Genomic DNA, 23,724 nt, shown 5'->3' with positions numbered 1-23,724 from the left:
TGCACTAGGTGACCTTCTCATGTCCCGTGAAGAATAAACCTACTTCACGACCTCCTTCAGCTCCGCGGTCCTTGAGAGAAATGAGATCGCATTACCTTGATCATCCTCACTCACTCACTCACTTACACCTGTACAGTATGTGCACTAGAAACACCTGACGCAACGCTCAATATCATGTAATGTTCCCTTAGTGAGCTTTAATGGCTGTTCCATACATTCTGCAGGCGGGAGAGTTTTCCATTCGGATCACTCGGCTCTGATTGGTCTGAGCGCGTCCTGCGCTGGCACGTGCGTCATCGGTGGGCGGAGCCGAGTGGCAGTGTTCTCGAACAAACGGCGGAAGCGGCGCGGTGTCACCAAGTAGCCCTCACGCATTAAACTCCTATAATACAACAAGAACCATGAAGATCTGGACGTCAGAACACGTTTTCAAGTGAGTGAATGTCGTCTTTGTCGATTAATCGCGGTAGAGTGGTCATGTGAGCGCTGGCGTGGCGTGTTTGACCGGGTTTGTCCGGTTAGCGCGGTTCAGGGAAAGTGCACGAGGCGCCAAAGCGTCAGTCAGTTTATTAAAAATTATATATATTTATTATTTTTTAAATCTTAACTGTGTTTATATAGTTTAAATGAGGTAACCTCAACGTTTCAACGGTGTTACGTAAAAGTGTACTATTTAGTAACTTAAGGTATGTGCTAATGCAGCTAACGTTAGTATCTAACGTTACATTCAATGACTTTCATTGAAACAGCTGATGACTAATAACTAAAGATGAACTAAATACTGCAGGGTACACCCAGTGTGTACTAAATACATTAGATAAACAGTTGTGAACCATTAGCATTAGGTTAGTTACACAATCTAACTGCCATGTCCTTGGCAGCTAAAAGACTAATGAAGAATCATGCTGACTTAGACTCTACAGATATGGATTGTGTTTTCAGTTTGTGTGGAATAAACATCATTTTCAATACTAATTATACCACAGAAGTGTCAGTACTAGTGGTTTTGTGTTTTACTGGGTCAGCAGGACATGAACATGCAGCTGACTAACTTCCCTGCTGGTTAGTGATATGTTGGTTAGGTTAATTAGTGTGTTATGTAGTTGTGTCATAATCCTCCTATCTGTGTTGGACATTGACTGATGACCGGCTGATGAAATGGCTGAATTACAGATGTTCATGTGAATGCATGACCTTTGACCCCACGTGTGTGGATCCAGTCTTGTGCCGCACATTGCGTAAGTCTCCTTGACAGCGAGTGCAGGCGACCTTTCCCCTACATGGACCTCCCGCCACACGTCACGCGTCATGTGACAGCCGACGGTCTCCCAGGCAACCATTCATATAACGGAATGTACAAGCCGAAGCCGCCAGACGCTTCCTATTATAGGAGCAGTTCAGCTGTTTGTTCTGTTCCCAAACACTTTAGAGCACACTATTCACATGTTGTGTAATAATAAAAAAAACAAACACTATGTACATTTCTTAAATAACATTAAATACATTGTCAGATTTGGCCACATTCGGGTCATATTTATTAGGAAATGGAGACTTCAGTGTTTCTGGTCAAAAATGACCTAGCCTTTAAAAAATGGTAAAATTTAATTGTGCTATGTGTGACCCTGGACCACATAAATCAGCTTTCCATTGATGAATGGTTTGTTAGGATAGAACGATATTCGGTCGAAATACATCTGCTTAAAAATGTGGAATCTGAGGGTGCCAAAAAAACTAAATATTGAGAAAATCGCCTTTAAAGTTGTCCAAATGAAGTTCTTAGCAATGGATATTACTATTCAAAAATTATGTTTTGATATATTCACAGTAGGAAATTTACTAAATACCTTCATGGAACACTTAATATCCAAATGATTTTTGGCATAAATCATACAATTTTAAGATAATTTTGACCCATACATTGTATTTTTGTCTATTGCTACAAATAAATAAAAAATATACTAATACTAATAGTTATCACCTTACTTACCCAGTTGATTACATTGATAATTGCAAACATTTTTTGCATTACAAGTTTGTTAAATGTTAGGTTTAAATATGCAAATGAGGCATTATTTAATGTAATATGCGCTAATATGCATAATTTGACAGGTGCATAAAAAAAGTGTTTTCCCCTGCAGTTTCTCCTCTAAGACTGGTTTTGTGGTCCAAGGTCACATATTATTACCAAATATTGAATTTAGTCTTTTTATCAATGTGTTTTCTTTCATTAGCACAGGTGTTGTTTTTCTTTTTGGAGCGTATTGATTATAGGTCATTGATATACTCAGTTTCTGAGTATACAAAAAAACATTATTTATGGATATTTTTGGCAATATTCACTATGATGAATCAGTTCCAAAAAGAAGCACAAAATTATGCTAATTGGAAGAAAACAAGTTGACAAAAAGATCAGTATTTAATATTAAGATAGCATAATACATTTTATAAGCATTTTTTGTAGGCTGGTCATTTTTGAACAGGACCAGCATGTGTAACAAGGTGGGTGGGGGGGGGAACGTAAAAGAACTACAGAAATCATTTTTGTGAATTTTGCAAAGTTAGTATGCTGTGTATGAGCACAGTCAGTCAGTTTTAGTCGAATATGAGCATTTTCAGGAAAAAGACATTTCTGGAGCACAACCTGAGGGTTAAATCAAGGTGTCCCTTAAGATTGCACACAGAAAGCTTCCTGTGAAAGATACATTGTGCATTGATTCTAAATCAGTTTTATTTGGATGTAGAACACAGTTGTGCATTTTTAATGTTAAAAGCAGACTATTATCCATTTTTCAAAGTCTTCTTGACATAAATTTAGTTGTTTCATTTTGCATTTCTCGAAGCAGTGGTTGAATCAGATGTCGATCGGTCATCAAAGCTCTTCCTGTTTCGCTAAATGAACGGCTCGTGATGTCCCACGGTCACATTGCAGACGTAACGTGGCTCATGTCGGCTTCAACTGTAGTCGCTCCTCAGCGATCATGTTACGGTTATGCACAGATGCATGCGGATGCATTATGTAACGCCGTCTCACTGTCATATTGCGCTTGAGCTCTAATTAAAGGCCCTGAATGTTCACTATGTCTCTGTTTGTGTCTCTCACAGCCACCCATGGGAAACCGTGACCAAAGCTGCCATGCAGAAATACCCAAACCCCATGAACCCCAGCGTGTTCGGTGTGGACGTGTTGGACCGTAACGTGGACCAGCAGGGACGGCTGCACAGCAAACGGCTGCTCAGCACCGAATGGGGCCTGCCGTCCATCGTCAAAACGGTACTGACTTCCTGCTTTTCCTCTGGATAAGATGGACTAATCTGTTTGTTTGTTTGATCAAACTGCATGTTTCACGGAATTAAAGCAGGCAGCTGACGTTAATCTCAGAAGCTCTCAGTAACTCATTGTTCCTGTCACCTTTGGTGGAAACCACTAAATCCCTCCGAACTCAGAATTCAGTCCTGTCAGTGTTGGGATCCCAACTATTGGAAGAGTTCAGCTATTCCTGACGTGGCTCATAGTGTATGCAACCTCAGTTCTGTGGTGTGCTGGTTTCTGACCTGTAGTTGAACTGACTGATCGGTTATATCAGTGTAGTTAGTCCTCAGCACATGTCGTCCTGGTGTCTTGTTTCTGAATGAAGTGTCCCGCTCTGACGTGAGTCTGAATGACCTGTGCTTGTCATCCTTGACCCGTTACATTCAATCTCCTCAAGGACCCTCAGAGGTTATTATGGTGCCAAAACTTTCCAGTGTGATTCCTTGAGCTCAAGACAGTTTGTTTGTAGTTAGTACTAACAGAGCATTAATGAGGAATGGTGAAAATCAGGTTCATGAGATTTTGCATTCCAGGCCACAGTAAATGTTGTTTCAAAGCAGCTTTATAGAAAATGCATGTTTCAGTTCCAGAACTGAATCATCCATGATGTTCATGTCTGTCTTTCTTCAGTCGTAAAGAAATAGTTTCAGAATTGCTCTCCATATGATGGACTTCTATGGTGCCCATGAGTTTAAACTTCCAAAACGCAGTTAAAATGCAGCTTCAAAAGACTATAAATCATCCCAGCCGAGGAATAAAGGTCTTATCAACCAAAAGGATTGGTCATTTTCTAAAAACATAATTACAATTTATACACTTTTTAACCTCAAATGCTGGTCTTGCCTAGATCTGCAATGCACCAGGGTTTAAGACAACTTAAAAATCACCCTACATCGCTGCAGAAGTACTGACCCAGTTTTTACAAAGTGAACTTACAAGAAAGGATGTAAAACGCCTTTTTCAAAAAAGGTAAAACCGTGATCTAGGACTATTTTGAAGTTGGAGGAGAAAATGAGATGGGAGTTTTTCGACATAACTGTCCTGAGTACGCATGCACATCGCAGAGCTAGGAAAGACAAGCATTTAAGGTTGAAGTATATAAAGTTTTATTTATTTATTTTTTAGAAAAAAAAAATCGTTTTGCTTGATAAGACTCTTCTTCCTCAGCTGGGATCATTTAGAGCCCTTTGAAGCTGGATTTAAACTGCATTTTGGAAGTTCAAACTCGCTACGAAGATATTTAGTAAAAATCCTTGATTGTTATTCTCAGAAAACGTAATTTCTTTATGACTAAAGAGAGACATGACCATCTTGGATAACAAGGGGGTGAGTAAATGATCTGTACATTTTTGTTCTGGAACTGAACTTCTCCTTTAAACACTAATAACTCGAAGAGAGCAAAGAGATCTGACCAGATCAAGTCATCAGACGAAGTGCGTTTCTCATCATTTCGCAGCTGATCTGCATCCAAAGCTTTAAGCTTCCTGTTTTTCCCTCAACATATTGGATTGTTTTTTATGCTATTTTTAGTCTTTGCATGTGATTCACTCACACATTACGAACAAATGTTTGTTTGTGTGTTTAAAGAATCAAACCCATCCGGCTCTGTTTCATCTGTTTAGTTTTCCTGTTGTTGGAAACAATCACCATAGTGGCGTCTTTTTGACAAATGAATGAGATCTGAACCGTGTTCACATGAGGGTTTGAGTAATGTTCTGTAAATAGAGTCAAGGCAATGGTAGAGTGAAGGTGGCTTAATTATAGTTTATCTTGTTCTGTTCTCACTTCAGAAGGCGCTCAAGACACTGACACTGACTCAAACTAAAGAACGTGGCTTTAAATCATGTATTTGTGCTGTTCAGTAGTGGTTATTATTAAAAGGTTTATTCATCAACCCGCTGTCTGGTTTTTTCCACAGATAATTGGCAACACGAGGACATGTACGTACATCAAGGAACACTCCGTAGTCGATCCCAAAGAGAAAACCTTCGAGCTTCAGTCCTCCAATGTAAGTGATATCATATTAATATGGGAAACACGTGTCTGTGAACATGCCGTAACCACATGGGCACATTACATTCCTCATAACTCATGCTGTGTGAGTCAGTCTGACAGGGAGTTTCTGCTTTTCCGTCTGGTTTGTCAGCGCATCTTCTCTCACACATCTACCTTCTTCATCCTCACACCTTTCTATAGCATTATAATCTTCAAAAGCGAGAGCATTGAGTTTATGTGATTGAATGCTTGGAATGAGACGAGGCCTGTCTGTGCATAATAAGAGTTGCATTCTGGGACGGGCTAGGAGGGTGTTGTCTCTGTTATGGTTATAAACTGCATATTCTGTACATGTGTCATAGCCATCATGCTGTGGTTTTCTCACCGTAGATCACCTTCACTAATCTGGTGTCTGTCGACGAGCGGCTCGTTTACCGGCCGCACCCAGAGGACCCAGAAAAGTAAGACTCCTCACGTATTTTCTGATATAAATGAACTAGCTGTTTGAGCTCAATATCAAATAGGTTTGAGGTTTTTCATGTGCTGCTGATGTTCCTGCAGGACCATGCTCACCCAGGAGGCCATCATCTCAGTGAAGGGCGTCAGTCTGAGCAGCTATCTGGAGGGACTCATGGCCTCCACCATCTCCACCAACGCAGGAAAGGTCAGCAAAGCAAAACACGCTTGGATAAACAAAACACCCCAACTTTAGAAAGAGAAGGACAGATTTGTAAAACACATCATTTCACATCAATGTCTTCAACAAATCATAAAATGCAAAACCTGGACATCGCACGTTGCTCAGAGCCGATCTGCTCAGTCTAACATGTTGATGTCTATCCTCAGGGTCGAGAGGCGATGGAGTGGGTGATCAGACGTCTGAACACAGAGATCGAGGAGCTGGCCATCACCGCCAGAGGAACCCTGAGGACACCAATGGCCGCCGCTGTCACCGAGAAATGATCGCTCCCGTTCCACCGCGCACCTTCCTCTCTGTCGCCGCTCTCCTGTACGCGTCTTTCTCCAGTGGTGGAAGTTGATTCTCGGCGTCCCGCGCATTCAAGCGTCTACATTAGAGGCTGACGGGGACGTCCTGCGGCAGAGAGACGGTCCGAGCTTTGACATCGACCGCTGTCGACGCACAATACGAAGAGGAAGAGGAAGAGGAGCGCTCGTGGACGACAGACTCTCAAACCTAGTTTTAATGAATCAGTGTAACGGGACGGGTGAGGGATCATGACGGAGGAGGAACGTATGCCAAACCACACTCAGAGACGCAGCTGTTGGACGCTGGCTAGCATCGCTTCACCAGCACTTATACACTTGAAAATCGTTAGTAATATTATAAGTTATTTTTATTACTGCTATTATACTAGTAACACTTAATCAAAGCATCAAGGAAGGGAACAAACTCATCCAGACGAAATTTAGAGGACCATCGCGGATGTTTGTTGGATTCTTCAGAACGTGCCTCATTAGAAAACTAATAAGTTCAAACGCTGAGCACTGAAGAGATGATGCTGAATGAAACAACAGTGCAATGCATCATCATTAAGAGTGTTAAATACAATGCTAATTATCTCCTTCCCTAGGTAGTGAACACATGTGCACTTTGTTTGGCAAGCCGTTTTAGCCTAAAATATACTGTGTTACTCATCGCAAATGAATTTTTACTAGTAACAGTTAAATTAGAAAGCTCTATAATTAAATCTTAAATGTGTTTTTTTTTACTAGTGAAAATTTAATTAAAGAGCTCTGTAATTAAATTTTTACTAGTAGTAATTAAATTTCAGAGCTCTCTAATCAGAATTGTTGACTAGTAAATATTGGTTTAAAGAGCTCTAATTGTAATTTTTACTAGAAAAAACTGAATTAGAGCTCTTTAATTGGAATTATTACTAGTAAATATCGATTTAGAGAGCTCTCTAAATGGCATTGTTACTAGTAGGAATGCAATTACGATGAGTTGCACTTGGTGTATTTTAGGCTAAAACAGCTTGCCATACACTTGCTGTACTTGTACATTAATGGAGGCTTGATGGATCCAGACGTGAAGTGAAATGTTAGTGTGATGATGGGGGACATCAGAAGTGTTTGAAGAGGGTGAAATACATTCTATTTATTGTTTATTTATATTTAGTAGGTTTGTGTTATTTGATGCATCCACAAACTCAACTTCAGCATCTTCCTCGTCATCGTCCGCAACTGAAAAGTTATCAATCCTGAATTTGGTGATTCGTGACGGTGAAGACGGTGCTTGTGTTTGTGGATGTTACCCTGTCAGGCATTTACAGATGGTTGTGTTTTTCCTTCTCGATTGAAGATCTTCTGTATGTTTGGTTTACTTCAGTTGGAATGCTATGACAAACTCAAAATAAAAACGACCGCATTTAAACGACTTATTTATACTGAATGTAAATGTTTGTTACTGGGATATTTAGTATTAAATCTAAAAAAGCTACCTGGTGGAAAGTTTGAAATCATTTAGGAATGAGTTAAATGTGTGTAGTGTTTTAGAGTTGCTGGGTTCTGACGTAACGGCATCTGTGAAACCGCAGTAATCATCTCTGTTCATTTGTTCTCTGAACGCAGCCAAAGCTGTTTACAAATGCTGAAATAAACTAATGTTCATACTACACAACGGCTCATTTTGCTTTATTTTGGTGACTGAATATGATCATTGTTTCTTACTACTTTGATTGTTTACCAGAATTGAGATGAATTATGGATGAGAAGACACTGAGAGAGAAAATATTGTGCATTGGCTCTGGTCAAACTAATGTTGTCACACACAGAAATAACAGAAAAAGGTGGAGCTGAGAGATTTGTGAGTGTAGAATTCATTTAATAAATAATGTCTGATGGTAGAATGCATGCACTTTCTTTCTGCAGAGACCATATATATATATATATATATATATATATATATATATACACTACCAGTCAAAAGTTTTTAAACAGTAAGATATTTAATGTTTTTTTTTAGAGAATTCTCTTCTTTTATCCAAAATACAGCAAAAGCAGTAATTTTGAGAAATATTTTTACTATTTAAATACCTGCTTTCTATCTAAATATATTTAAAAATGTAATTTATTTTTGTGATCAAAGCTACATTTTCAGCATCATTACTGCAGTCTTCAGTGTCATGTGATCCTTCAGAAATCATTCTAATATTCTGATTCTTTGATGGATATAAAGATCAGCATTTATCTGAAATTATAGAAATTAATATTTTTATTTAGCAAGGATGCTTTAAATTGATCAAAGGTGATGCTAAAGACATTTATTATTGAATTATTTAAAGATGATTTCTATTTCAGATAAATACTGTTCTTCTGAACTTTCTATTCATCAAAGAAACCTGAATAAATTCTACTCTGCTCTTTTTATGATAATAATAATAAATGTTTTTTTGAGCAGCAAATCAGAATATTAGAATAATTTCTGATAGATAATGTGACTATGATGCTAGAAATCCAGCTTTGAAATCACAGGAATAAATTACATTTTAAAATATATTTAAATCAAAGGCAGTTATTTTAAATAGTAAAAATATTTTAATATTTTACTGCTTTTGCTGTACTTTGGATCAAATAAATTGAGGTTTGGTGAGTTTATATTTCTTTTTTTTATTTCATGGCTATAACTTGTCATTTATATTTTAGTTTAAGCATTTTATTTAATTATTTAATTTCATTTATTTTTTGCTTTTAGATGTAGACAAGTGGATTTGATTAAACATAATCTAATATGTCCACAATATTTTAATTAATTGATTAAATTATTTAATTATTTTTTACATTTTATAAATGTAATATAATTTGATATAATATAGTTGGATATAGTGCAACATTTAATTTTGGCCCAGAGCTCTAAATCAAGTTTGTTTTTGCTTGCATGATGATCTTTCGCGCCACCTACTGGTCATTTCCGCTCTTCAACGATGCGTTTTCCCGGCTTCGCTTGCGAACCCCTCGCGTCACATGACAAATCCTCCAACAGCCAATAGCATTCGAGTTTACTGCTCTATCTGACCAATCATAATTCGAGTAATAGTTAAAGGTATTTAAAAGTGGGATATTTGAATTTAAACAGGCCAGAGTCTCAGCCGCTGAGGAGAATCGTTTAGCCCGATCTAGTTATAAACATAGTGATTAATCAATTCTGTCGATATTAAATAGCACACACGGCTGCTTTAGCGAATGGTAACGAGTTATTAATTCGGCGAGGGGGAAATCAACGCGTTTTTGTTGGATTTGAGAAGTGGATTTGTCGTTTGGAAACGGCTGAAGGAGGTACTGAACGCTGCTTCATCACCACAAAGAGAAAACGCTTTAGAATTAAACTTATTATTGACCAGTTCATTACTTTAATGGTTTAAATTGTAAAAAGTTTGTTTGTTAAATTGTTTTAATCTGTCAAAGTGTGTTTTGATGGAAACGTTAGATTGTAAGTCAACTGAACGGGTGCCGTCGCATGCTAGGCCTCAATCTTCGTCGTGCTTTTATTATCGATGTATTTATTCTCTATTGGACTGAATATTGATGTAGTTACTAAGATAATTACTTTATCTTGTGATGTGATTGAGGTTGTCATGCATTTATTTGTTTAATCCAATATGTCGTTGTTTAAACTCAGAAAATGGAAACCGCTGCTAGAATCAAATCAAGCAAAGACATGAAGATCCAACGAGCTGAAAATGAGAAGGTATTTCTGTATATTTTTGCATTTTAAATGCGGTTTTTGTCTTTAAACCGTTGTTTTTAACATCTTTGCTGTATTTTCGCTTTTTATCAACGCTCAAATTCAATATTTATTGTTATTTGCTGTGTTTTCACAGTTGAAATAGGTTCATTCAGTAGTTCTGTTCTCATTTTGCAGTTACATTACTAGTCAACAGTTTTTGAACAGTAAGATTGCATGCATTCATTTGATTCAAAATGCAGCAAACGCAGTGATAATGTGAAATATTTACTATTTAAAATATCTGCTCTCTGTGTGAATATATTTTAAAATCCAATTTATTACTGAGGTCAAACCTGTATCTTCAGCATCATTACTCCAGTCCTCAGTGTCACATGATCCTTCAGAAATCATTCTGATTTGCTGTTTAGTTGATCAAGATTTAAGGGTGCCTTAGAATGGAAAACTGTATTTACCTTGGCATAGTTAAATAATAACAGTTGTGTACATGGACATGACAAACCATGATTCTCAAACACCATCGTTTCCTCCTTATATAAATCTAGTATTTGCTAAAGACCACCGAAAAATAGGTCAATTCCAACATAACACCGACTGTTACGAAACAGTCTTGGGGATCGTTAATAGTTACACCTCCAACATTTGCATCGCCCAATCATCGGTTACATCAGTAAAACAAGGCAAGCCACAGAAGGGACACGGTTAGCTTAATGCTAGTGCTAGCCTGTTACATTGCAAAACATAGGATTTCACTCACCACATAAACAGAGATGACTGCGCTGATCACATGGATCACTCCAATGAGAGTAAAATGTTGGTGATTCAAAACGACAGATTCAACAAACCGCATATTAAAAGCGGCTAGAGCTCCTAGTTAAATATTTTTTTATCCATGTGCGAGCTATTGAGCTCTGTGAAACAGCCAATCAGAGTGGAGCTCATTAATTTTCATGAAGCTTCCAAATAACAGAGCATTTTAATCCAGGGGCAAATTCTAGGGTTGTAAATGGACCTGTAAAACCATTTCTTGAGGTTTTTTGCCCTTTCCTATGCCAAATACCTTCTATGTAGATATCAGAGAACAATTTAAAATATTCTCTCAATGCATTCTATGGCACCTTTAAAATTAGTTTTTTGGGTTTCTATGAAATTGAAAGATCAGCATTTATCTGAAATAAAAAGCTTTTGTAACATTATACCGTTCAAAAGCCAGTACTATATTTGTATTTATTTATTTCTTGGTTAGTGAAAGAACTTATAGAAATTAATACTTTACTTTAGCAAGGATGGTTTAAATTAATCAAAAGTGATGATAAAGACGTTTATAATGTTACAAAAGGTTTCTCTGTCATAAAATTCATAAAAGAACTCTGAAAAATGGATCTCTGCTATTTGCAACATAGTAAATGTGTTTTTTTTTTGTTTTTTTTAAGCAAATCAGGATATTCAAATGATTTTTGAAGGATCATGTGACTGGAGTAATGATGCTAATAATGCAGCTTTGAAAACACAAGAAAAAATTACATTTTAAAATGCATTCATATAGAACTATTTCAAAAATGTACTTTGGCTCTAATAAATACAGGCTTGGTAAGCAGAAGATACTACTTTAAAAAACATTAAAAAGCCTTTATTGTTCAAAAACAATGGTAGTGTAGACAGTGCTATGTTCAGGTCTGCACTTATTAGAGTAAATGGTAAAATGTCCTTTAGTAGATGCTTGTATTTGCTGTTTTAGCTTTTTTTTTTTTTTTTCCTTCTTCCTCTCTCTCTCCACTCTTAAGAGTTGAGTTTGTATTAATGCTCAACAGCTTTCCATCTGTTCTCAATGCCAAATCTCATGTTCAGATCTGTATTTACTCAGAAAGTTATCAGGTTATTTAGAGCAAGTTATAGTGTAATTTTTAGTGATTTACTTTCAAAACTAGTATCAGTTGTTGACCCATGTATGTGTTTGTTCTGCAGGTTTCTGGCATGGGACCCAAGCGTGTTCCGGTGACCCAGAGCGCTCAGAAGCCCGTGACGACGCCTCACACGCGTGTTCTCGGCACGGCACACGGACCGCAGCGCGTCCAGCGTCCTGTGAGTCAGCAGAAACCCGCAGGAGTCCAAGTTCCTGTCAAAACCACGTGTGCTGGAGACCAGAACGTCAATCCAGATCAGCTCAAAACAGCACAGAGCAAACCGCAGCCAAAGCCGGTTCCTGTAGCTGAGCCTAACAAAACTACTGAACCCAGCAAACAGGACAGACCACAACGTAAGCACGACTTCTGCAGATTCGTCTGATCTCATAACATTACGTCACGTTGAGAAAGTTAAAATGATTCTGTCTGTTTGTGCCTTGCAGAAACGCCTTCCAGTGGACTATCCAATACTTCAAAGTAAGTAATTTACAAATTATACTCTATCATATTGAGTGACTACATTTATATATCAGGTATTTACACTTAAAAGTGCAGCTGTCACTAGATGCTACAGACCAAAAAAATCATTCACTGGTCAATTGAGGTTTTGGTCTATTTTGCTACTACACTGTGAGCATAATTATTAGGCGTGTTGGTATTGTGGTCACGTTTTTTTTTTTTTTTTTTCCCCAAGCACATTTGACCAATTCCAGACCACATCAATCTTAACTACTATTCATTTTGTATTTAATTAAGTGATATATAATTGTCCATGAAGGCTGGAAGTGAAGAACTCCTTTTATTCAGGTGTGCAGAATTATTAGGCACATTTTCTTTTACAGATAAAATGAGGCAAAAAAGAGATTTACCTCATGTTAAGAATTAGATATGAAACCATCAGGAACCATTTAGTCTCCAGTGCCACTGTTTTCCAGAACTAACCTACCTTGAGTCTCCAGAAGTGCAATGTGTCCGGTTCTCAGAGACTTTGCTTGGGCAAAAAATCCTAAAACATGATCCTCAATTAATAAGAATAACATGGTGTTGTGAAATACATAAAGGCTTTTTTTTTTTTTTTTTTTTTTTTTTTTTTTTATATAAATAGGTTTTATAGACCGATGAGTTGAGAGTGGCTCTTGAAGGACCAGCACCACATCCTCTTGTAGCATCTCCTATCCTGAAATGTCTGTCTTGCAGAGATGGACCAAAATAAACTGCTAACTTACTGCCAGATTCTGGAAAATATATTTTTGAAAGAGTGCTACAAGAGGATGTGGTGCTGGTCCTTCAAGAGTCACTCTTAACTCATCGGTCTATAAAACCTATAAAAAAACAGCCTTTATGTATTTCACAACACTTCAGAATGTTATTCTTAAGTTAGGTTCATTTTTTTTAGGATTTTTTGCCCAAGCAAAGTCTCTGAGAACCTGACACATTGCACTTACATTGATGTGGTTTGGAATTGGTCAAATGTGCTTGGAAAAAAAATGACCACAATATCAACTTGCCTAATAATTATGCACACAGTGTATAACGTTGCCTTTTAGACTAGTGAAAAAAACACTGTACTTAAGGTATTTTTATTATACTTTATTTGCATTTAGATTTCAGTTATGACATCTTTAAAGAGTTTCTTACATACACCAAACTATTCCTTTCTATGAAGGCTTTTACTGAAGGATTTGTTCATTTGTAATTCTCAGTTTTTCCTGATAAAATTGTGAAAATGTCAAAAATCCCCTCTAAAAAAAAAAAACTCTAACGCCAATATGATGGCAAATCAAACGAGAATTTTGATCCTGGATTTATCCAGTGCTCAGATTGTTTCAGAATGTATGCAAATAAGTTTTTTTTTTTTTTTTTTTTATAGAAAATGCCTATTTGCGTATATTAAACTCAGGAAAAAAACAAAATATTTGCACTTCTTAATGGAATAATCAACTGGGAAAGTATGATATCAATTGGTCACTTTTTATTATTATTATTTTTTTAAATATATAAACGCCTGCATTCTTGAATATTTTCCTAATGGCTCTAGGACATACAGTCTGTCAACTGATCATTTGGAAAAACTATTTTCTGTCCCTGTGTTTAATGCTGCAGTTGTCTCAATATCAGTCAGCAGTCATGGCAGTCTCTGTGTCTTTGTCTGTTCTTTAGGAAAGCGTGGAGTTTAGAGAATTTCGACATTGGCCGGGCTCTGGGCAAAGGCAAGTTTGGGAGCGTGTATCTGGCCAGGGAACGGCAGACTAAGTTCATCTTGGCACTCAAAGTTCTGTTCAAGAAGCAGCTGGAGAAAGCCGGAGTGGAGCACCAACTGCGGAGGGAGGTGGAGATCCAGTCACATCTCAGGTAGGAATCGCATTCTCATCGTCTGCCTGTTTTTAATCACTCCAATTATTACTCATTTCTCATGAAACCAAATCTGGGAATGTTTGCAAACTTCAGCTTTGAGTAGGATTAGATCTCAAGAACTGGTTTGAATAGACAAAATGATGTACAAATGTACTTGTAAACCGTTGGGTTTGTCTTAAATGAATGTAAACCATTTAAAGAGAAAACACATCTGTAACAGTATGTTAGATCTGTGTGTTTAGTCTTATGACCGCAGTCTAATTAAACCTGAATATGTCTGTGGTGTTAATGTTAAACGACAAAAAGGAAAGAGAAAATCACTCATTGATCTTCCCTGAATAACTTTTGTAACTTTAACCAAGATTAATCTGTTTTATTAATAAGAAGAAAACTATGCAGTGTCATTTTACACTTGATTATACTTGGACTTGATTTGTAATTCTTTGTGCTATTGCTTATTTGTTGTTTTATTACTCACATTTTCCTTGACTTTAGTGTTTTAAATCTATATTAGTAGTTTTTGCCTATGGTTTTAAAAGTTTAGCAAAGATTCTTTAAAATCTTCTTTAGTAAATGTTGTGTTTGGTTTTTTTTTTTTTTTTTTTTTTTTTTTTTTAAATTTTTATTTATTTTTAAAGCTTTGTTAGAATCAAAACCATAAAACATTAGGATTCAGAGTTATTAAAATTCAAATGATTCCAACCGTAGGGTTGGAGCCCCTGTATTAGGATATTAAGATGTGTGTTGTGAAGTGAACTTGCCGTCTCCTCTCCTTTCAGACATCCCAATATCCTGCGTCTGTATGGTTATTTCCACGACACTGCGCGCGTTTATCTCATCCTGGAGTTCGCTCCTAAAGGAGAGCTGTACGGAGAGCTCCAGCGCTGCGGGACGTTTGACGACCAGCGAAGTGCCACGGTAAGAAACCGCTGTGTGCTGCTATATTGAACGCTCATGATTAATGTATGAAGACTGATAACATCTCATAATAATGTGTGTATATTGTCTGTTTGCAGTACATCATGGAGCTTGCAGATGCTCTGAGCTACTGTCACTCGAAGAATGTGATCCACAGAGACATTAAACCTGAAAACCTGCTGCTGGGGGCCAATGGAGAGCTGAAGATCGCAGACTTTGGGTGGTCCGTCCACACACCCTCCTCCAGGTCAGCTGTGGTTATAACTTTGGTTTTGTGCATGTCAGTGTTTGTCATTTAACCGTTAAAGTGCAGCTCAATTTCCTGTTTGATTAGGTTTTGGGGTGTTTGTTTGGAGTTAATGTATGTTCAGTGTGTTTCTCATATGTCTCTTTATGTCTGTCAGGAGGTCAACGCTGTGTGGTACTCTGGACTACCTTCCTCCAGAGATGATTGAAGGCAAAACACACGATGAAAAGGTCGATCTGTGGAGTCTTGGAGTGCTCTGCTATGAGTTTCTGGTTGGCCGTCCACCTTTTGAAACCAAGAGCCATGAAGAAACATACCGCAAGATTTCTAGAGTAAGTCTAACTTTGTGCATTTAACCAGAACTGCAATGAAAAGTTTAATTATTTTTGTTGTATTTACTCCTTCAGGAGGAAATATATGTTTGAGATATTTAAAACTCTAAACTTTAAAAAAATGATTTTTTTTTTTCCTTTAACACTTTTGCTAGTATGCATTAATATTGTGATAACATTTTAAATTAAAGCTCACTTGACAAATGCATTAACTGATAAATTTTAATTTATTAGTAAGTCCTGTTTAAATAACTTTCAATGTATTATTAAAAAAAAAAAACTAGGAATACTAAATGGTAACATGTAGAAATAAACATTTTAAACTAGGTTAATCTGCTGCAAACGTACTGAATCGTGATGTCTAATGTAATGGAACCCTACTGCCAAGTCTTAATGTAATTTATTATTGACCACAATGAGAAACAGGGTTGCATTTAAAGAAATGAGGCTCTTAATTTAATTTGAGCATTTTTAGTTCTATTTTGGGAAAATGTGCTGTCAAGATCAGCTGACATTTCTGTCTTGCAAAATGATATAAACCTATTTTATGTAGATAATCTTCAGTCTGTCTGATGTAGATGTATTTTATAGGCTTCCACTGTCATTGTGTTTTCAGTCTTGATTGATTCAGGTGTTCACACATCCTCAAACATCTGTTTCTCTCTCCAGGTTGAGTTCACCTACCCAGCTCATGTGAGCGAGGGCAGCAGAGACTTGATAAACAGACTGTTGAAGCACAACCCAATGCACCGGCTCCCCATCCAAGGCGTCATGGTGCACCCATGGGTGGTGGAAAACTCAACCAAAAAACCCACCACTCGCACACCAGCCAACAGTGACTAAATTCACTCTTCATATGTGAACTTGTGGAACAAAACGAACTAATGTGGCAGTGATTCATCATGCTGATCTTTGCTGCCGCTCTTGGCCGTAACTTTATGATTTGTATGTTGTTTTTACGTGTTGTGCTGTTCAAATGCTACAATTTACATGCATTTGTAAATATGTAATAAAGACAAATTGTAAAGTTTTAACCATTACTTGAAACAATAAATGTTCTTTTATAATAACTTGTCAGGAGCTCAATATAGAACTTTTTAATGTATTACGCTTTTTGTGTTTGTTTGGGAATAAATTCCTGTAAGAAACAATGTTGAAGGACTTTTCTTTATTAGTGTTGGGGGTAATGCATTACAAGGTTATAGCATGAGTTATAAAGTCAGATGACTTTCTAATTAACTAGTAAAGTAATGCAGTTATTTAATTTACCGTAAAATATCTGAGCTGCACTCAAATGCATTTTTTTTTTTTTTTTTTTCTCTTTTTTTTTTGGTCTTGTTTCTAGCCTAAATATCAAATTCTTGAGGATTTTCTAGACAAGTAAATTATTTTCTTGTTTCAAGAAAAAGTGAGGTTTTGCCTAGAGCAAGCAAAATAATCTGCCAATGGGGCAGCCCAAAAAATCTTATTTAAAATAGAAAACAAGATTATTTTTCTTACCCCATTGGCAGATTATTGTTTTGCTTGTTTCAAGCAAAGATGCACTTAATTTGGACTTCTGAAAACAAGAATTTTTTAGTAGTCCAGAAAATCCTTCTTGATTTAAGAATTTTTAGATATTTTGGCTGGAAACAAGACAAAATTAAGAAACATTTTTGCAGTGTACATTAATCTCAGTTATTTTTTTCCCATTTATTGACTGACAGGCTTCTTGTTTCCATATTGAGAGAAATCGGGAGTAAATGTGAAAGCACTGCGTCCGCTGTGTAAACCTGATGCCATGATAGTTCTACACTAAATTTACACATTTACTCATCTCGCCCACATTTTCAGTATTTATTAAAATAAAAACAGTAAAATGCAAACTCAATAGTATGCAAACCTGCAATAAGTAAATGTTAGCTAAAACCAGTTACTTCATGTAAATAACGAATGGTGGATTTTACTATTTATTTCGATCGAATCTCATTGGCGCTTTCGCATATTCAAACTTCGCGCCTCAAAAAGTGACGGTTGAGGTTCGTAAATTAAAATATGCAGGCATGAGATATGAGCGCGGATTCTCATTGAATAACTGCTTGAATGTTCTACTACCGGTGTTTTATTTGACATCGTTTGAACGGCTTTGTGCTTCGACAGTGTGGAAAACAGCATTCAGAACATTCTGCTAATCATCTCCACCTGTGTTATCTGGAGAAAGTCATTGGGCTGTGGAACTACACTGAGGGTGAGTAAAGACAGGATTATTTATTTTCCGTTTGTTCTTCTCAATTCCAAACAGTCTTTAACAAAACATTCTACTTTTGTTACTCACGTTGGCTTAATAACATTGCAGACCATATGCGAAAAGCGCTTTGTTCACTTCCATAAAATATAATTTAGTCAAAAATATTAATGTTTCAAAAGGCTTGTCTCACTCTGTGTTTGAGAAAGAAGTGAAATTACAAACAGACAATTTTCTAAGTGTAAACGGTGACGGCTGTTGTTGTGATATACTCCTCAAATCCTGTGCAAAAAAAGTGGATTGTTTATGTACATCAGTGTTATCTTATTTGCTGTAGTATTGGTATTTACTGTTGGCGCAAGATGGCGCTACACTACAGTCCCAGTCAGTCTCAGGGAACGCGCGCTCCAGTAATGAGAAAATGGCTCCTCCTGGTTGACTCTAATTCCCACAATCCAACACGACCGACATTTGCCAAAAACCTCCACACGCGTTTATTGCATTAATATTAAAACATAAAGGGACATTAGATTCGATTTTTCACTTAGACTATGACGGGGCAAACCAGTGTCATGCTAAATTATTTTGTGCAGATGTAAAAAAAATCTAAAGTATTTTTAAATAATCTTTTTGTAAAATCTAATGTATTTTATCTTCCCATAGACTTTAGACTAGATGTTTTGTTCTTTTCAGTTATGCTTTGTTCAGGCACGCAACCATAGTCTATGTGAATGCTCATCTATGTATGTTTCTATTCTCATTTTAGCCCCAGTAAATGAGAAACAGCCTGTGCAGATGTCTGACTGTGTGCTCTCATGTTTACCTGCGGAATCAGAGCCGAGAGCAAAAATCTGTCGCGTATTTTCTGCATGAGTTCACTTCATTCTGTCATTGGCTGTTGCGCCTTATGAAAGACGAATGACAGCTTACGTTTATCATTTGCTTTACCATTTATTTAAACGCACAGTCTATTTGGAGACCGAAATCAGTCATAGAAATAAACAGGACATTGTGTAATTCAATTAATAGCTTCAATCATTATTATTATTATTATTATTTTTTTTTTATTTTTTTTTTTTTACATATATAATACTGAATTAAAGCTGCCTATTTTTCTAAGCGCAATTGTGGGGAGCAGTATGTGCGCAGTCTGCTGTATCGTAATGCATCAGTTAAGGCTTTTATTTTTCTCTTTTGCAAATCCTGGAATGAGCGAAAAACAGAAATGTTGAAAATTCAACAAAAGATGTGCGTTTGGAATAAATCTCTGAGAGGTGGACTCCACTGATGGATCGTTTTGTAGATTTATTCTGTTTTGAAGGGAAAAGATGCACGTGTTTCATTTTTTCCATATCACACAGAACCAAAAAACAGTTGTACAATATAATTTCACGCGTTTCTTTATTCTTCAATATATTCATTTTCACGATATATGATAACGATTTTGTGATATACATTCCATCTTTTAAACCACAATAACACAACACATACGGTTTTATAACATTTCCACAGCACCCATTGGATTGCACAAAATGAAAAAAATGTCTTATGCAAGTCCCTTTATTTCCGAATATTGAGTCAGACTTGATTTCGATCCAACGACGCTATAAATAAATCTCACTGAGGGGAACATGAACATCATTAATTGTTTGAAATTACCACATTTGATATCCGATAACCAACGCAATGCTCAACATTGAAATTTAGTGATTCGATTGGAAGGTTTTTTTTTATTTATATTTCCCAATAATTTCTTCTGGAATTTCGTTTTTCGTTTCCTCCTGTTCGTCTTCATCTTCAGCGACTCTTTCTTGTTCGTTATTCGATGTTGTGTAAAAATACCAGTCTCTTTGTGTGTTTTCTGTCAGATTGAAACGCAGCGCAATCCTCGTGTGAATAAAACCCTCGTTTTCTTCTGAATATCTCTAATACTGCATGGACATCATACGATCAAAATGCATAGTTAAAGTACTTCTATTCACCATCCAGTAGGCTGCCTTTAGTCTTATTAGTATTATTATTATTTTCTATCTTGCCCTTTCCGTTTTGGTTCAGTAAATGCAAGCGATAATAAATAAGAATAGTGTGTGTGTCCTCAGATCGAATTAAGAAAAAATAATTTTAACCATACTCTATTGTGTTTTTATTGCCATGGCGTTGGTCCCCTGTAATTAATTCGTTGTTTTTGTTCTTAGTGGTGTATTGCAGGAGATTTCCACTCTCGCAGCATTGCTTTTGCACTTGCGTTTAGCAAGTGAAATGATTTCTTTCTCGATTCCTGTGGAGTCGAAATCTAAAAAAAATCTCTTGTAAACCATTAGCTCGCTCAAAAACAAAAATATATGTTTGCTCTGGTGTCTATTAGTGTGACGCGCGCTGCTGTCCAAGGCATTTCTCATGTGGATGCGTGAAGATTGGCTGATTTATTGTGCGTTAAGGTCAGATCTGAATGAACCTGGGTTGAGAATGGTTATTTATTCATTTATTATTTCTTTTGTTATTTTTCTGGGGGAAACTTATCGGTTTGGTTATCAATATGTGGGATGCGTAACACTTATCACCAAACTACCACCGGCCGTTTTCCAGACTAATCGGGCAGGTTGTATTTGTAGGCCTCGATGAGGCCCTCCACGGAGTGGATGAAGCCGGAAATGCTGCATATACCCCCGATCACGAATATGGCCACGTCGAAGAAGACCTGGTGCCACAAGAGCTTTCTCCACAACAGCTTGAGATGAAATAGGCTGGGCAGGAGAAAGCACAGGCCGGCGCCTGTCAGGCTGCCCGTCAGCCCCATGAGGAGCGCGAAGTGGGGCACGTAAATGGCCATGAGCATGGTGAACACGACCAGGGCGCAGCGGAGCGACAGACCCCACGACTTGAGTCGCCCGTCGCCCCCGTAGCAATCCGGGAAGAAGGCGCGCCCTCCTTCTTGGAAGAAAGACTTTTCCAGGACCTCGACGGCGGCGAAGAAGGGCAGCGGGTACGACAGCAGCGCCTTGGACACCAAGAAGAGGTTGACGACGGCTCGGATGCTGGACGGCAGGTTGTCGGTGATCACCTCCTTGGTCTCGTCGGCCCACGTCAGGTAGGCCACCAGGGCGAACAGGCCTTTGAGGATGCAGGCGGCGATGTGAGTCCAGTTCATCATGCAGTGGAACTCGCTGGGCTTCTGCATGTTGCCCTCCAGCGAGGGCAGGAAGATCTGCGAGGTGTAGCTGAACACGATGATGCCGATGGAGATGGGGAACTTCTTGACGTCGATGTAGAACTTGACCTTGTCCCACGCCCAGTCCCGCGCCCTGGACAGGCAGTAGGCGATCACCAGGATGTTGATGATGAAGTGCGCGATGGTGCAGAGCAAGCTGAACTTGGACACGGCCTTGAGGTTCTTGAGGAAGGCGCAAGGCAGAAGAGCGGCGGTGGCGATGATGGCCCAGGACCTCTGCGACACGGGCAGGTTGGGAAAGCTGTTGTACATCAGATTTCCGCTCACCACCACGTACAAAATGCAGGTCATCACCAGCTCGATGATCTGGGCGACGTTGACCACGTGGCCCCCCAGTGCGGGGAAGCGCGGCGCGCAGCAGGCGTTGGCGATATCCACATACGAGTCTCTCACTCGTACCAACTGGCCATCTTCGTTCTCTTCGTACAGGCAAGAGATGAGGATTTTCCCCGTGTAGCAGCACACGACCGCGGCGAATATAATGAGGAACAGTCCGAGGTATCCGCCGTGGAGAATGGCGTAGGGTAACCCGAGAACAAACATGCCCTGGGGAGATAAGCATAGAGCATGGCTTTATACAACATGTTTCACTCTGTAATGCCCAATGCATTCTGTTAGATTTCTATTCACAATACAAAGTGTTTTATGCAAGTTCTGCGGGGGAATGCGCCATCATCAGCTTCTACACTGACTGCAGGTGTTCTGATGGAGCATTAGGAATGCAGCTGAATTCAGTCCGGACATTCCATTTGCTGTGAGCAAAGTCACGCTCACCTCATTGTGTCGTCATCAGGGTGAATCAAATAGGCAGGGAGTCACGTCATGGACGTCACTTCTGATATTAAGAGCTTCAACTGCGCACGATTAAATATGTGGGGGTTTTATCGTTCAAACACGCGTTTTTATGCCATTATCAAACACGTATTTTAATGCTCTGTTTTAAGCAGAAAACACACATTTCGAATGCGCAATTTGGAACGGAGATTTTAAAAGGAACATTATGGTCTCCACTTTACGCACGTCGAAAAAAGGCGGAATTACTCGTGCAAACCCCACAGAATCACAGTAGAGAAAAGCATATTGAATGGACTAATCGAATGTTGTTTTATAAAGCTTAAGGTCTTTTTTAATATCAACCAGATTCCCATCATCAGCTTAAGAAAAAATCTATGCCATTTAATAAACTGCCTTATTTAAAAGATGATGTATATACATTTTGCAAACACTTTCCATATTGATAATAATATTTTATATGCATGTGTCCTTACCTGGATCGCATTGGTCACGTTCCATCCTGCCTCCCAAGCAGTAATTTTTGGCTTGTCCGGGCCGCCGATTTCGGAGCAGATGCCGCCGTCTTTGGACGCTGAGGGCGGTGGACCCGTTCCATCCCTCTGGTAATGGCTGTCCCCTTCGACCGTCCCCTCGCCCCCCATTTCCCCGCCGCTGCCGCCGCCCTCTCCACCACCCATTTCGTCGTTTTTAAGGATGTCCATTTGAAGCCCCTGCCTGTGGTCATAATCCAGATCGTCGCAGGCGGCGAAGCCCAAACCCTCCTCGTCGGTGGCGGCCTGGAAGCCCAGTCTGGCGAACATCCCGCTCACCTTCGCCTGCGACTTATTGGTGACCGTGGTGGCCGCGTTGGACAGCTTGTTGGAGATCTTGCTTCTAATTACCGTGGCCATGGCTGCTCTCTTAAACGAGATACCTCTGTTCGAATGGCTCTGCTAATGTTTTTCTAGATATGTCGAATTTAGAGTTTGGAGACCGGAGCTCTTTGTCTGCGCATCAACGGAGCGAGAAGAGAACGGACTCTCGTGGAGACGCGTGTTCGTTATCTCCGGTTGTGACTGAATTCACGCCTGGTGTTTTTGCTAATTCCGTGGTTCATGTCACTTTCAGACGTAGATGATGCCTGGCACCTGCATCCTGCTCGCCCGCTCCTCTCTCTTTTTTTCTGGCCGAACTCTGATGCGCGCTTCCCGGGCGAGAGCAAGTTCCAGTGCGTAAAGGAGGACCCTCGCGGTTTTGCGCGGCTTTTCCGTTCTCTGTATCCGTGGCACAGCGTCGACTCCTGCGTTTCAGTGGCCGTCGCTGATGCCAATGCGGTACACGGGAGCTCGGGGGTGTTGAGAGAGAGGCACGTGTCACCGTCAGCCTGCCAATGCTAAGAGTCTCGCGCGCAACGCGCGTCTCCGGCTCCCAGTGCGCGCGCTACTCCGCACCACAAAAAACGGGGTAAAGATTTGCTGCATTTCTAGGGGAGGTGCTTGCAGTACCCCATCCTCCTCTCCACTCTCATTATGCCCAATGTACTTGGTCACAACACCCAATGGCATCCGGGGTCTCGTAGTGTTGCATAACTTTACGTATATATAAACCGTCTCCACGCGTCCTACTAGCGCTTACATGGACACTAAAAGTGTTCTCCAAATATTCTTGTTGTGTTTTCCTGTCGCATCTTGAGCTCTACAGTTTTTATTGCTTCAGATGAAGGTTTAGAAC

The 23,724-nt window shown here is 38.8% G+C and overlaps 3 protein-coding genes across 3 annotated transcripts; 2 read left to right on the top strand and 1 right to left on the bottom strand.

The window, feature by feature from the left end:
• The first annotated feature begins 308 nt into the window (after positions 1–308).
• prelid3b (PRELI domain containing 3) lies at positions 309–7,946 on the top strand. Its single transcript, XM_073852259.1, has 6 exons — positions 309–433; positions 3,103–3,271; positions 5,229–5,318; positions 5,696–5,766; positions 5,867–5,969; positions 6,152–7,946. Exons 1-6 carry the CDS (start codon positions 402–404, stop codon positions 6,266–6,268), a joined length of 582 nt encoding a protein of 193 aa, XP_073708360.1. The 5' UTR covers positions 309–401; the 3' UTR covers positions 6,269–7,946.
• A 1,489-nt stretch (positions 7,947–9,435) lies between these two features.
• aurka (aurora kinase A) lies at positions 9,436–16,859 on the top strand. Its single transcript, XM_073852278.1, has 9 exons — positions 9,436–9,601; positions 9,945–10,013; positions 11,976–12,267; positions 12,358–12,391; positions 14,075–14,266; positions 15,049–15,187; positions 15,286–15,434; positions 15,592–15,766; positions 16,436–16,859. The coding sequence occupies exons 2-9, from the start codon at positions 9,948–9,950 to the stop codon at positions 16,607–16,609; spliced, it is 1,221 nt and encodes a 406-aa protein (XP_073708379.1). The 5' UTR covers positions 9,436–9,601; positions 9,945–9,947; the 3' UTR covers positions 16,610–16,859.
• A 2,515-nt stretch (positions 16,860–19,374) lies between these two features.
• On the bottom strand, positions 19,375–23,465 carry slc32a1 (solute carrier family 32 member 1). The gene is made up of 2 exons (XM_073851974.1): positions 22,488–23,465; positions 19,375–21,765 (listed from the first exon to the last, which is right to left on the bottom strand). The coding sequence occupies exons 1-2, from the start codon at positions 22,902–22,904 to the stop codon at positions 20,578–20,580; spliced, it is 1,605 nt and encodes a 534-aa protein (XP_073708075.1). The 5' UTR covers positions 22,905–23,465; the 3' UTR covers positions 19,375–20,577.
• Between the last annotated feature and the right edge of the window lie 259 nt (positions 23,466–23,724).

Source organism: Garra rufa, chromosome 12, assembly GCF_049309525.1.
Source record: "Garra rufa chromosome 12, GarRuf1.0, whole genome shotgun sequence".
NCBI lineage: Eukaryota > Metazoa > Chordata > Actinopteri > Cypriniformes > Cyprinidae > Garra > Garra rufa.
The sequence above is the reverse complement of the archived record's forward strand: the minus strand, read 5'-3'. Positions and strand labels throughout refer to the sequence as shown.